Below are 15,182 nucleotides of genomic sequence, written 5' to 3' on the forward strand. Positions count from 1 at the left end.
GAGTTTTAGTTTGTTTGTGTCTTTAAGGTGTGTCTCTTGTAAGCAGCATATAGTCGGAACGTGTTTTTTTTTTATCCAATCTGCCACTCTCTGTCTCTTTATTGGTGCATTTAGTCCATTTACATTCAGCGTAATTATTGATAGGTATGAGTTTAGTGCTGTCGTTTTGATGTCTTTTTTGTGTGCTGTTGACAGTTTCTTTGTTCCACTTGATTTTCTGTGCTGAGTTGTTTTTCTTTAGGTATTTTGTTTTAATCTTTTTCATTGTTGTTTATTTTGTATTTGCTGAGTCTTTATATTTTTCTAGTTTTTTTTATTTTGATGTGTAGGATTGTTAGTTTCCTTAGTGGTTACCTTAATATTTACTCTTATTTTTCTAAGTTCAAACCAATCTTTTATTTCTTGGTATCGCCTTAACTTCCTCTGCATATGAAAAAATCTTTGTCTACATTTTTAGTCCCTATTTTTTGTTTTAATATTGCCATCTTTTACATTTTGACATCTCTGTTTCCCTATTTTCAGTGTTTTAGCTTTGATTTGTATTCGTGACTTCCCTATCTGGGTTGATATCTGGTTGCTCTGTCCTTTGTTGTAGTCTTGGATTGTTATCTGATACTATTGATTTTCTAACCAGAGGACTCCCTTTAGTATTTCTTGTAATTTTGGTTTGGTTTTTGCAAATTCCCTAAACTTCTGTTTGTCTGGAAATGCCCTAATTTCGCCATCATATTTGAGTGACATTTTTGCTGGATCTGTAATTCTTGGCTAGCAATTTTTTTTCATTTAAAGCTTTATATATGTCATCCCATTGCCTTCTTGCCTGCATGGTTTCTGTTGAGTAGTCTGAGCTTATTCTTATTGACTCTCCTTTGTAGATGACTTTTCGTTTATCCCTAGATGCTCTTAAAATTCTATCTTTGGTTTTGTTAAGTTTGATTATGTCTTGGTGACTTTCTTTTGGGATCTACCTTATGTGGGGTTCATTGAGCATCTTGGACAGATATCTTCTCATCTTTCACGATATCAGGGAAGTTTTCTGCCAACAAATCTTCAACAATTCTCTCTGTATGTTCTGTTATCACCCCTTCTTCTGGTACTCCAATCACTCATAGGTTATTCCTCTTGATATAATCCCACATAATTCTTAGGGTTTCTTCATTTTTTTAAATCCTCTTATCTGATTTTTCCTCAAATAAGTTGGTGTCAAGTGGTTTATCTTCAGTCTCACTAATTCTGACTTGTATTGCCTCAATTCTGCTCCTATGACTTTCTATTGAGTTGTCCAATTCTGAAATTTTATTGTTTATCTTCTGAATTTCTGATTACTATCTTTCTGTGATTTCTTGTAGCCTGTTAAATTTGTCATCATGCTCTTCTCTAATCATCTTAAGTTCCTCTATTCCTTGGACTGTGTTTTGCCTCATTTCCTTCCTGATCTCTTGAAGAGTTCTGTATATTAATCTTTTGTATTCTGCCTCTGGTAATCCCCAGAAATTTTCTTCCTACAGAAAATTTCTTGAGTCTTTATTTTGGGAGCTTGCTGAAGCCATCATCGTCTGCCTCTTTATGTGATTTAATATTGACTGTTGTCTGCAAGCCATCAATAAGTTATTATATTTATTTTATGTTTGCTTACTGTGTCCTTCTTGTTTTGTTTTGTTTTGATATGCCCAAATGGGCTGCTTGTGTGAGCTAGCCCGATCATTGGTGCCCCTGAAGTGCCAACATCCTGCCACCAGGTGGCCAGACCTGCCATTAAGTATGTGATCCGAGGAGTCTACCCACTCCTCCTGTATTGATTCAGCTCAGGTGTCCCGGTAGTCGCCCACCAAGTGTGTCATGCAGGCTCTCACCTACAGTCCTAGACCAACATGGGTGATTGGTGTAGGCACAGGCATCCAACTTCAGCAGGGACTCACATGCTGAGCAAGGCAGGGGGCCGCCGGCTACCCCTGAGTGTCTGGGAGGAAAGCGTGTTCCTGTTCCCTAGCATGCATAGGTGGATGGGTTTTGCAGCTGGACTATGAGCACCCAATGCTTTTGGCTGTAAGGCTCAGGGGTACCACTTATTCTTGGGCCCCTGTCGCAGGTGGCTAGGTGGTGTGGGTGGAGCCACAAGTCCTCAGGTCCCTGATGTGGGTAGATGAAGACCGTGCTCAGTGGGCAGAGCAGTGTCAAATGTCAGGGACCTGCCACTTCACAGCTGAAACAGTTGAAGTTAGACTTTAGGTATATATCCTGTTGTACTGCGGTAATGAGGGCCTATGCTCTTGAAATGGGCCCACACGTGTCTATGCAGGGGGAAAGACACTCAAAGTCTGTGGACCCCTTATGCCTGTGCCTAGGCAAAGGGGCTGTGCCTACCCTGAGTTTATGGCTTAGGGGAGCTGGCAGATTATTTTTTCCCGTTTGTTAATTTGTTCACTCTCCAAGGCCAGGAGAATGGCTCAGGGCATGTGATGGGTCCTGCTTCCAGCCCAGGGGACTCAGCAATCATTGAAGCCAGCCTGGACCCAGTGCAGAGTGGGGAGCGGGGAGGTTAATGGGAAAGAGATTTTTCCCAAAGGGGGAGTGTTTGTGATCCGCTCGGTTGGCCAAACACAAGTACTTATGTTTCGCCGATTGAGGGCTGCTTCTCCCTGGTTCTGGATGGCTGACTAGACTGTCTGCCGCTGGGTCTCTCCCCATGTGGATAAACGCCTTCTGAACGCCACTGCTTGCCTCACTGTGCACCAGGAGCTGATCTGGCCTGAAGGGCTCTGGCTCCTGCCAAGTCAGGTCTGGCAACTCCTCCCTGCTTCCGCATCATCTCTTCCTCCCCCTGCCACTCAGTGCAATTCCTCAATTTTGTCTTTGATGTTTAGGACTTCTAGATTTTCATATATAATTGATTCACTTGTTTGTTTGGGTCTTTGTTGTAAGAGGAAACACCGGAAGCATCTGACTACTCCAGCATCTTGGCTTCTAATGTTATTTCTTAGTTCTTTCATGTTAGAGCTCTGGTTAAGCCAACTGGCTCTTCCTAGGTGCATATATCTTCTAATAACAGTAACATGAGCCTTAAAGCACTTTCTGGGTTTTAAACTCTTGATGGTGAATTGTACTTGGAAAGATACCTCACAAAATTTGCCTCCTTTTTGTCCATATATTTTTTCCTTCCTTGGGCCATTGTTCTGTTGGTTACTCTCCAACCTAGAATTTGATATTTTGCCTTTAGGGATTAGGGTGGGGCTCTGTGTCATGCTACTTTTTTTGTCATGTTTCAGATCCCCTGTTCCTTTTGCCTGACCTTTCAGAAGATGTGTGTGTGAGTGGATGTGTGTGTGACACAAAAGTATGTAAGAAAATAGAAAAAGTATGACTCAATTTTTAGTAGGTATAATAGGTTTTTTAGAAGAGAAAGAAAACAGTTTTATTACTGAATAAGCCTTAAACCAGAATGTGATGCATCACAGGTAATCCACTAAAGAGATTGCAAAGACAAAAACAAATCTTGCCTTTTATATAGCTAAGTGACTACAACCATTACATTGATGTTTTCAAGATAAAATTGCTAATTTTCTTATATCTTTATGGTAGGAGGTAGGTAGAGCCACTTGAAGTTATGCTAATCTTCCTGATAATAGATTTTAAGATGATTAGGGCCATGTATTGGCCTGTATCTGGGGAGCCTTATACTCAGCAAGAGTCTTCTTTCCTGATTAAACAACAACAAAAACTACTACTGAGTAAGTCCAGTGTACAGTGATTGATAAATGAATAGGGAATTTAATCAAGGGGGTGAGTCAGCATGTATCTTGAAAGAAAGAAAAGATATGCAGTCAATTCAGTATCAACCTCTAGGCCAAATTAGAAGTCCTGAAGAAGTGGTCAAGTCTAACTTTTTATATGTAAAACCTGAACTTCCTCATAGCTATTATGTCTACCTTCTTTATCACCTGTAGTATTGTCTGAGAGCTATAGATCACAATAACTAATGACAAGATTACCTATGATTAGGTCCTAGAATGTAGCCAGTGTCCTAGCATTGAATTGATGCTTATTGCAGCCTGACTCCTCTGAGCTGGATTGTGGATCTGTGTAATGGATGGCTGACAATGGGATATCCAGTGGGCTGCTCTCCGGTGAGCGGGATGGTCCTGAGCAGGAATATGCTTTGACTTCACATCAGGCAGTGCCGCACAGCTGTCTGGTAACTATAACAACAAACAAAGCAGCTTGCCACAGGGCAGTGGAGAATGAGTGCTAAGGCCGCAGATAAATTGTGAGACAGAGAAGCAAGAGGCCCCAACATCAAGGTTTATTGCAGGTGATAGTTGCAGCTTTGGAATCACCCTTTTTTGCTCCCCTTTGAAGTGGACTTCAGTATTTGTCCATTGTCCTAGTTAGCAATTCCGACAAATTAGGCCTTCTTCAAGTAGTCAAGCCCTAAAAGCTGACCTTGCCTAGACATACCCTTTGGATTTTAATGGCAATCTCTTTACCTTTCCCCTGTGGCCCCTCTCAGAAATCACTTTCATATCTTTAAATAGAAATAAATCACTTGGCAGAAAACAGATTTCTCACTGATAATGCTCAGCTAACATTCTTCTCCTATCTTTGATTCACCAGTAAGGACTGAGTAGCATGTTACTTCTAATTTTTCTTTACCTCCCCTGTTGTGCTCCTAATTTCATAAATGCTTTAAAGCCCTTAAAGCCTTTTTAAATTTCAGAAGCTCTGATTGACTGTTCTCTTCATTTATTTGAGATTTTTGACATTTGGTTGCTTATGATGTTAGTAGTCTGCCTTTTAAAAAATATCTTCTATTTTTGCAGTTGCAGTCTTACTCATGACTCAAGCAGCAATGAAGAATTTGAGGCCTGTAAGTAGAGTCTACTCAAACCAGTAAATTACATTTTAAGATGTAATTTAACCATATGGTTGTAGAGATGACTGGATTTGGGACATTTGGCATAAGCTAGTCTGAGGTTCGCCTCCTCTAAGGGCTCTCTCTAGACTGGTGAAATGAAGTTTATTTCCCTACTGTTAGGAGCAGAGGAAGTTCTTTGTGCTCCTTTTCCAGTTTACTTCTTTACCTTTTTGGTTCTGGGTGTCCTTAGTTTTATTTCCTCTGTCTCTTCCATGGGGGAATATAAGATTCTACCCTAAATTTTAACCAGCTCTAATTTATGAACTCTGAATTTAGGGAGTTAAAGACATGGATATCCATATTTTATGATACTTCTAATGCCTTCTTTATATGATTTAGTTGTGGCCAGAATGAGAATGAGAAAGAAGAGACACGTCAGGTGAGTAGGAAGATTATTGAAGTGACTTTTTTTTTTTAAGGAACAGTATTCCAGAAAAGAGGGCTTAAGAATAAACATCACATGTATGGTGTTCAGCAGGATCATATTGGGTGTTTCACCTTACAACCAGATTTAAAATGTTAGATTTGTTATCCCATACCCCATTATCGGTTTCTTCAAAATATCTCTGAGAACCATCCCTTAACTTCCATTCTTCACTAGCTCAAGCCCTTACCAGTTTCACTCTTGTGTTAGTAGAATAGCTTTTTAAGTGGGCTCCGTACCTTGATCTCTTCTTCCTCTGAGTCACTCTGCACACCACTTCCAGATTAATCTCTGAGGCACTGCTTTGATCATCTGGCCCTAACTTATTTTTCAGCCTTATCTACTACTATTCCTCTTAATGGAACCCTCTGCTCTAGCCAGGGCTAGATTGAGGGGTGTTGCCCAGGTGCCAAACTACAGGGAGTGCTAAAAAATTCACTGGAATAAATCCAAAACATGGTGCTAGATGACTATGGTTTTCACATTGACTCTTTGAGTTACTATAGAAATGTAAATTGTAGATGTATTTTTAAATTTTATTTATTTTGTTGTTGAGAATATACACAGCAAAACATACACCAATTCCACAGTTTCTACATGTACAATTCAGTGACATTGATTCCATGCTTTGAATTGTGCAACCATTCTCACCCTCCTTCTCTGCGTTGTTCTTCCCCCATTAACATAAACTGACTGCCCCCTAAGGTTCCTATCTAATCTTTCAAGATGCTGTTGTTGGTTTGATCCCATATAAATAGTTCTTAAAAGAGCATAATGCTCAAAGTAGACATTTATTACTAGTTAAGCTAAACTATTGTTTGGTTTTAAGATGACTTCAGGGGATATTTTTAGTTTGAGGTTTAAAGATTATCTCAGGGCAATAGTTTCAGGGGTTCATCCAGCTTTCATGGCTCCAGAAAGTCTGGAGTCCATGAGAATTTGAAATGCCATTCTGCATTTCCCCCCTTTTGATCAAGATTCCTCTATAGAATTCTTGATCAAAATGTTCGGTAATGGTAGCCAAGCACCATCCAGTTCTTCTGGTCTCATGGCAAAGGTGGAAGTTGTTCATGGGAGCAACTGGCCCACATTCCATTTCCTCCTCCTGTTCCTGACTCTACTTCTTCCTGTGCTGCTCCAGGTGAATAGAGAGCAGTTGTTGTGCCTTGGATAGCTGCTTGCAAACTTTTAAGACTCTAGGCACTATGTAACAAAATAGGAGATAGAAAAGAAGCACTGAACACATTACTAGGCCAATTAACTGGGATGTCTCATGAAACCATGGCTCCCAACCTTCAAACCAAGGAACCAAATCGCATGAGGTGTTTGGTTGTACATAAGCAGCCTCAGCAGCTAGTTTTTTTCTTTTTTTTGTCATTGTTGTAAATATATCTATTACACAACTTTTGCCATTTCAAGTTTTTACAGGTGTACGACTTCTTGACAGCAATTGCAATAACTGGCTGTGCAACCCTACCCTTAATCAATGCGAGTTTTCCATCACCATTAACTCCCCTTTTCCCTCCCCCCTCTACCCCTGGTACCCACTAATAAACTTTGATCTCTATACATTTGCTTTTTCTTGTCTTTTTATATAAGTGAGGTCATACAATATTTGTCCTTTTGTGATTGGCTTATTTCACTCAGCGTGTCTTCCATCTCTATCCATATTATAGCATATATCAAGACTTCATTTCTCCTACTGACTGAGTAGTATTCCATTGTATGTATGTACCACATTTTGTTTATCCATTCATCCACTGATGGGCATTTAGGTTGTTTCCACCTTTTGGCTATTGTGAATAGTGCTGCAGTGAACATTGGTGTACAAGTATCTGAGTCTCTGCTTTCAAGTCTTTTGGGTATATACCTAGGAATGGAATTGCTGGGTTATATGGTAGTTCTATTTTTAGTTTTTTTAGGAAACGCTAAACCGTTTTCCACAAAGGCTGTACCATTTTGCATTCCCAGCAGCAATAGATAATGGTTCCAGTTTCCCCACATTGTCTCCAACATTTGTTATTTTCTGTTTTTTTTTTTTAATTGTCCTTTAGATGAAGGTTTACAAAACAAGCTAGTTTCTCATTAAACAGTGCACGTATTGTTTTATGACATTGATTAACAATCCCACAACATGTCAACACTCTCCCTTCTTGACCTTGGGTTCCCTATTACCAGCTTTCCTGTCCCCTCCTACCTTCTAGTCCTTGCCCCTGGGCTGGTGTGCCCCTTTGGTCTCATTTTGTTTTGTGGGCTTGTGGGCCTGTCGAATATTTGGTTAAAGGGTGAACTTCAGGAATGACTTCATTACGGAGCTAAAAATGTGTCCGGGGGCCATACTCTCGAGGTTTCTCCTGTCTCTGTCAGGAGACCAGTAAGTCTGGTCTTATTTGTGAATTTGAATTTTGCTCTATATTTTTCTCCAAGTCTGTCTGGGACCCTCTATTGTGATCCCTGTTAGAGCAGTCAGTGGTGGTAGCCAGGCACCATTTAGTTGTGCTGGACTCAGTCTGGTGGAGGCTGTGATACTTGTGGTCCATTAGTCTTTTGGGCTAATCTTTCCCTTCTGTCTTTAGTTTCCTTCATTCTCCCTTGCTCCCGAAGGGGTGAGACCAGTGGAGTATCTTAGATGGCCACTCTGTTTTTTGTTTTTGTTTTTTAATCTTAGCCATCCTTGTGGGAATGAAATGATATCTCTTTGTGGTTTTGATTTACATCTCTTTGATGGCTAATGACATTGAGTATATTTTCATGTGTTTGAATGTCCTCTTTGGTGAAATGTAGATTCAAGTCCTTTGTTCATTTTATGCTTGGGTTGTCTTTTTGTTGTTGTCGAAGTTTTATATATATTTTAGTTATTAGATTCTTATTGAATATATGATTTCCGAAGATATTCTCCCAGTTGGTAGCTTGTCTTTTCCTTTTTTTGGTAAAGTCTTTTGATGAGCAAAAGTTTTTAATTTTTATGAGAACCCATTTATTTATTTATTTTTTACTGTTTGTGCTTTTGTTATTAGATAATCCATTGTTGAAAGCTGGGCTCTACAATATTGCCCTTGTAAATGTACTTTTTTTCTCTTATGATAAAAGTGCATCATTACTTCTCATACCAAAAAAAACCCAAACCCGTTGCCATTGAGTCGATTCCGACTCATAGCGACTGTTTGGAAAATGCAGAAAGGTGATGAATTCCAACCCTGCTGGAACCTCTGACCCCAATACCGTGGCTGGCCAAGAATGAGGATCCCACAGGAGAGCTCACCACCACCCAGGTGGCACAGGGGCACTGCTCAGGTTGTCTCCTGCCAGAGCAGTCTGTCAGTTAGAGAGTGTGGTGCTAGCTTCGAGTTGCAACGAGTGGTGCTGAGGAGAAACCCCCCTGCTCTAAGACAGTTTCTGTCCATCTGTGGCCCTCTACCTTTCTTCTCAGACAAGTGGATCTCAAAGTTGATACAGAAAAATGACAATGAACTAAACATTTCCCTCATCTATTTCCCATTTCCTCTAAAGTACTGGAATATATACACTCTCTGACAGGGCCCATCTCACTCTCAGTACTTGACAGACACCTTCTTCTGAAAGGGTGCAAAGGATGAAAAGATGCCATGGAAAGATTTAGTAGAAAATTGGAAAAGATGGAAAAATCAGAAATAATGGAAGATTCAGTAGTTCCAAAGAAGGGAACAGAGTGACTGCAGGAAACAAACAATGTTTAGAAAAGTGATCATGTTCATTGTTGGAAAGGTAGAAAATGCCATGAAAAGAAGAATGTTGCATCCATATTTCTTGTTTTTCACTGTCTCATTACTCAGCTGTGTGGCGACTGCCTCAGGACTGGATGATGAATATGTCTGTGAGGAAAAGAAAGCTAAGATGTACGAAACAAGTAGTGAAGGTAAGTACACTACCAACTCTTAGAGAAGTAGTTGGGCTCTGAAGCCTCATTACACCCAGGACTTTTAGCCTAAGAGTCAAACTTTATATTCTGGGTCACTTAGTAGTGAGTGTTACCATTTCTTTCTTCATGTGCTCAAAGATGGATATGGCTAGGCTCACCACACCCCCTGGTAAATTTCCTAACACAGCTGTAACTGTTCTTGCTGCCTTATGCCTCAGGCATCCCCCTCAGTAGATTTCTTACCTGTCTAGAACAATATCAAGGCAGCAGAGGGGGGACAGTCAAGAACTGAGGCTTAGAAGTACGAAGGCTGTTCTGCTACTCCCTCTTCCACCCTTTTCTCCCTCTCTAGGTGTGGGAATGGCAAAGAGGAGGAAAGAGGAGTGATGAGCATGGACTTCTTTTTCTTTCCAGCTTGGTGGAAAAGCTCGGGCGGGTAATAGTCATGGGTCAGCAGGCAGTGACTTGTCAGGGGAAATCCTTGCTTTTTCCATCTAGCTGTTTGTCTTTGCCTTTCTATACTCTTTACATTTTCTAGAGATTTTTGGTTTTCTTAGAGCTTGTTTCCCACAGCAGGTCCTTGTCTGTTTACATATGGAGGCTTTTTTTTAACCTTTTGGGAAGTCCAGAGCTTTAGTCACAGTTCAGAACCTACTCAGTTGGCATGAAACACATGAAAACTAGGAGCTTCTTAAGCATTAGGGATGGTATTTTATTTATCTTTATTTGCTCAGTACCAGGTATAGGGCATGATACATAGGCACCTAGATAATGCTTGCTGAACTGAACCTAACTGAAAATGGGAGGTCCTGATAGCACAGGCCATTTCCTTGCTAAGTACCCAAGAGCTACCTTCGGTCAGAGTTTCCTAGCCAACCTGAGATCAGAACAGGGACAGGAGAGGTGGCTTGGAACCCTAGTCTCCCATAGTTTCATCACCTGCTCCTCTAATTTCTTTTTCCTCTCTATCTCTTTAGCTCTGGGTGGATGTATCTGAGCAGGGCAGAGGCCCAGGTACAGAGTAGGGGGTGTGATAAGTTACTGTAATGCAAGGGGAACCTGAAGGGAGGTAGCTCCAGGGCAGGGCATGAGTGACAGAGCCAGAAACCAGTTCTCTACCATAGGCCACAAGTTGTTAACTCCTTGAATCAGAGCATGTTGTTTTGTTTTTAAGTGTTCAAGGGCTTTATTGGGGCTGCCTTGAGGTGCCCCTCACAGTGTTGTAGGAACTCGCTGGTCTTGCTGTTGCCCCTGCAGAGCATGTTCTTTTGAGGAGGAACTTTCAACCAGGCTTCTCTTACCTTTCTGACCCTGGGACTGTAGCTGTGGCCATCCATCCCAATAATATTGGGGGTGCGGGGATGACGACTGCCTTTGTAGATTTCTTTACTCTTTTCCACATGCCATTTCTTTTGTTGTTATGTAATGAATTTAGACAATTTTACAGAAAAAAAAGAAGGTCTGATGAGCTTTAAAACATACTTCCAACCTCACTTTTGATCTTTGTCAATTTTTAAAATATATTTTAAACGTATGTCACTACTTTAAAAAAAATTTCAACTGCAGGTACGAAATCTTTTTTCTAGGAAGGATGATTTTTTACCATAGGGGCACCCACTCCTTTCTCTTTACCTATTGAATATTTGAAGTTTTTTGATAATTAGCGCAAATAACAGATGAAACTCTCAAAAAAATTTCTCCCAAATCTGCATTTTTGGGATAAAGAGTATTTGTACCACAAATATATCTTCACATCTTGCCCATGCCATGCTTTATACTTTTATATTTAGCAACCTAGAAATTGAGCTCTGCACAGACTTCAGAGAACATCTGCTGTTTGACACCCACTTATTTTCCAGACAAAGAACCCCTCAGTGAAGGGCAGTTGTGTTCCTAATGTTCCCAAGGCCTCTTAGAGAGTGCCAGTGTCAGGACTTAACTCAGTGGTTTTGAGAACTTTGGATTTATGGACTAGTTAAGAAATTAAATTTTAATGATCAATGTAGAGTTGCCAATTTCTCTTTTTTTTTTTTTAATGAAGGAAATAAAAAATTTCCAGCTACTACTTACTATGACCATAATTTCATAAAGAGCACCAAAAGTTTAGCAAGGACATAATCTCAAAATATAGGGCAGTCTTTTAAATTGTAGAAATTTAACTTGATGGAAAAAAATCACTTTATTGTTTTAATTTCTTCTCTTCTTTTGCTGTGGACCAGTGAAAATATACAGGTCTGCAGACTTGTGTTTGGGAACCACTGAGCAGCTACATCATGCTACTTAGAGAATGTGATTTGAAAATTGCCATTAGACTTTGATGGCTATTTTACATGTTATTGTTCCCAGTAAAATAAAAAAGAAACAGAAGGGACAAATCTAAAATAACAGTGGTTCTAAAAATTCATAATGTCATAGTTCCCAACTTATTTAACTTGTGCTCAGTAATCTCTGCTGAAGTTTAATGAATAAGGGGATGGGGGAAGGGAGTATATATACATATATATATATGTATGAGTGTATATGTGAGAGAGAGAGAGATTGTGTCTCTTGAATTTCAGATGAGATTCTGGAAAAGTCATCTGATACTGACGAACAGCTCACCACCAGGAAGCTTCCATTTCCTCTTATTGATGATGATGATAGCAATGATTTGGAGGTCCCAGTGCTAAAAGAAGGGAATTTATGTGATGAGGGCCAAAGCTCCTCAAGTGAAAGAGAGCTGGGTGAATTTGCTGCCTCCCAACACAATTCATCCAATGATGCTGGTGAGCAGAATCTTGGTGAAAATCTCTGCCAACCGTCAAATGCTGCTGAGCCTACACTAGAGATTGCGGATGGAAAATTGTCAACTGATGAAGAGCCAGAACCTGTGGTAGAACAACCAAAGAAAAAGAAAGATAAAACCAAAAATATCTCTGTGACACCTGGTAAGCCAGGTATGCCTATCCTACCAAATATCCCTAGCCAGCCATGTGTGCCAGGTATGCATGTCCTGCCTGCTATGCCCTTTCTGCAAGAGATGTGTGTCTTGTCAGGTGTGCCTATCCTGTCTACCAACCCTAAGTCATTTCAACAACTTCCTAGTTGCCAAGGTAGGCAGCCATCCCAGTGAAAAGGATCTTTCAGGGAATGGCAGAGGAACTCAGTCTCTATACTAGATCAAAGAGTTGCATAGGGCTAAGCTAATCAGCAAATACTTAAGAATCAATTCACCACACACAGCAGAACATAATGCAAATCCGTAGTCCTTGTATTCAAAGAATTTTCAGACTAATTTGGAAAACAGAAATAATATATATGAAATAACAGTTGAGTGCTGATTAACTGCAGTCGGAGATCCAGAGAATGTACAGGTTAATGAGCACTGGGGTGGTTAGCAAAGGTGTATCCTAGCTGAAATGAGGGATGGGTCCAAAATCCTTTTGGTTGTATGGGATTGATGCAAGAGGGCCTTCATGGTGAGACAGACAACCTGAGCAAAGACCTGAAACTAGAATGAGCATATGAGTGGAAGTGAAGTTACTGGCCTGGCTACAGAGGAAGGAAGGTATCTAATCTGAAGCACTTGGCAAGTATACACTAATGGAAGGTTTGGGATTTTTTTTTTTAATACTATCATATACAGTGAAACCTGTGAGAGCTGGAACTCAACGGGACTGCCTTGTTTTTCCATGTCTTGCAAGTTTTCTGCCTTTGACAGGATGTAGTCTTACCACTTTTCTATCGCTTGTTTTCCTTCTCTGACAGGTTTCCGCTTTACACAGGTTGCAGCTTTCGCAGATTTTACTGTAGTAGGAAGGAGGTGCAACATTAGCTTTGCAGATGGCTCTGAGGGAAGGTTGACTCAGATGAGTTTTGATGGGGCCAGTTTTCCTTGGCTTGGTATGGAGAATTAAAAGTGAGGTGATAATTTTTATTTGACTTGATTCAGAAATTGTTCTCTAAAACTAAAGAAACTTTTTTTTGTATTTACAAATGAGACCACGGCACCAGTGTACCTGCTGGTCCTCTTGACTTGAGCTTCATGATAAATTAATTTTCCTTCTCTATTTTAGAATTGAACACTAAAGGGGAAGATATGATCCCACCAGCTTGGAAGGGTTAATTGAGCTGTTGGCAGGATCTTCAAAAGTATGAAGAAACCAGTCAACCTTTCCACCCATTTTTTTCTTGCTCTCTGAACATATCACACTTTCTCATTTTCTCCATGTCTTGGTACTTGCTGTTTCCATCTGCCTGGAGTGCTTTCTAACTGCATTTTTTGTCCTAATGAGATCCCATTTTTCTTAAGACCCAGCCCAATTGTCACTTCCTCTGTGAAGCTCTAAGTCAGAATTGCTCCTCCCTCCTAGGTTCCCAAAGCTCTTAGAACTCATCTCTACAAAAGCACTAATCACACTGTGTTGTAATATGTCTCTGAATCTGCCTCCCCCAATTGACTGTGAGCCTCTTGCAGGGAGGACTTTTTCTCCCAGGGTTTAGCCTGGTGCTTGGCACATAATGTTTAATAGTTTTTTTTTTATATATATAAATGAATGAATGACATGAGCCATAAGTCTCTGGCTAGAACACCCGGCAGTATGGGTCATAGACGAAGGTAGAAAAATCTGGCTTGAGCACTGAATGAAGGTACTGCCTGGGACACCAACCACTCTTCTCATAGCAAGTGAGCGAGCTGTGCCACACCACTGCTTATAGCAGATGCCTCAGTTGCCCACAAAATCCAGCCTCTAGTGGCATACGTATGTAACATCAGCACAGCCCTCAGTACATATGACAGACTCCACCTAGCTTACCCTGCGGCAGCTAGAAGATTTACATAGGTAAGATTGTTCAAAATGACTAATGAAGTGGTCTGGAGTCTTTAGACAGACAATTTTTGTTTATAGATGCCACTGTCTGGGCTTGGTTGTGGGGGCTCCTGGGTTTGCCCTCTGCCAGTTGCTTGATGGTACCAATTTTCAGAATACAAGTGAAGTATTTGTCCTTTCAGTTCCTGCAGGAAAAAAAAGGCATGAGCCTTCAAAGAAGAAACTCAGCTCCGCAAAATTTGAGAAATGCCAGACTGGGTATGTATTGCTCATGTTCACTGTAACAGGAATTGATTGCGCAATTGTCCCACGTTAAACAGTCCACTGAGCACTTGGGGGGTCTTCAAGGGGATGAAGGAGTTTGGTTGGGGGGACATAAGCAGGAGGAGGAGGTGTCCCTGTAGACTCCCCCTTCTCTTTTCTGCCAGCCTATCAGCAGCAGATCCAGGCACGGGCGCTTTGGAAGGATCACTGCAGTTTCCTGGCCAGAGTGGAGCCCTTTTGCCGCCACAGCATCTCTGGCCTCTGAGATTTCCTTTGTCCTTAAACTCAGAGTAAAGAATGATGTGTAGCCAAACACAATCCTTTTTCAGGCTGGATACAGCGTACTGGCCACTAGTTTGCAGTGTTGTTGTTGTTAGGTGTGTTGAGTCTATTTTGACTCATAGTGACCCAATGTGACAGAGTGGAACTGCCCCGTGGTGTCTTCTAGGCTGTAATTTATTTATTGTGCTTTAGATGAAGGTTTACAGAACAAATCGGTTTCTCATTAAACAACTAATACATGTATTGTTTTGTGACATTGGTTGCCAGCCCTGCGATGTGTCAATACTCTCCTCTTCTCAACCTTGGTTTCCCTATTTCCATTGGTCCTGCTTTCCTGTCCCCTTCCGCCTTCTCATCCTTGCCCCTGGGCTGGTGTGCCTATTTAGTCTCCTATACGTGGTTGAACTGCATGTATTGTTTGTTTTATGGGCCTGTCTAATCTTTGGCTGAAGGGTGAACCTCAGGAGTGACTCAGTACTGAGTTAAAAGGGTGTCGGGGGGGCCATACTCTTGGGGTTTCTCCTGTCTCTGTGAGACTAGTAAGTCTGGTCTTTTTTTATTATTATTATTTTATATTAATTTTTTTGGTAA

At 40.8% G+C, this 15,182-nt stretch overlaps 1 protein-coding gene across 1 annotated transcript in view; it reads left to right on the forward strand.

Moving 5' to 3' along the window:
• The window catches only part of GCNA (germ cell nuclear acidic peptidase), a 58,595-nt gene that overhangs the window by 15,073 nt on the left and 28,340 nt on the right, over window positions 1–15,182 (forward strand). Inside the window, exons 3-7 of the mRNA XM_023734700.1 lie at window positions 4,818–4,864; window positions 5,252–5,291; window positions 9,149–9,231; window positions 11,793–12,170; window positions 14,228–14,303. Coding sequence (XP_023590468.1) covers window positions 4,818–4,864; window positions 5,252–5,291; window positions 9,149–9,231; window positions 11,793–12,170; window positions 14,228–14,303 — 624 coding nt within the window. The remainder of the gene's footprint in view (window positions 1–4,817; window positions 4,865–5,251; window positions 5,292–9,148; window positions 9,232–11,792; window positions 12,171–14,227; window positions 14,304–15,182) is intronic.

This window comes from Trichechus manatus, unplaced genomic scaffold, assembly GCF_000243295.1.
Source record: "Trichechus manatus latirostris isolate Lorelei unplaced genomic scaffold, TriManLat1.0 scaffold00070, whole genome shotgun sequence".
In the NCBI taxonomy this organism is placed as follows: domain Eukaryota; kingdom Metazoa; phylum Chordata; class Mammalia; order Sirenia; family Trichechidae; genus Trichechus; species Trichechus manatus.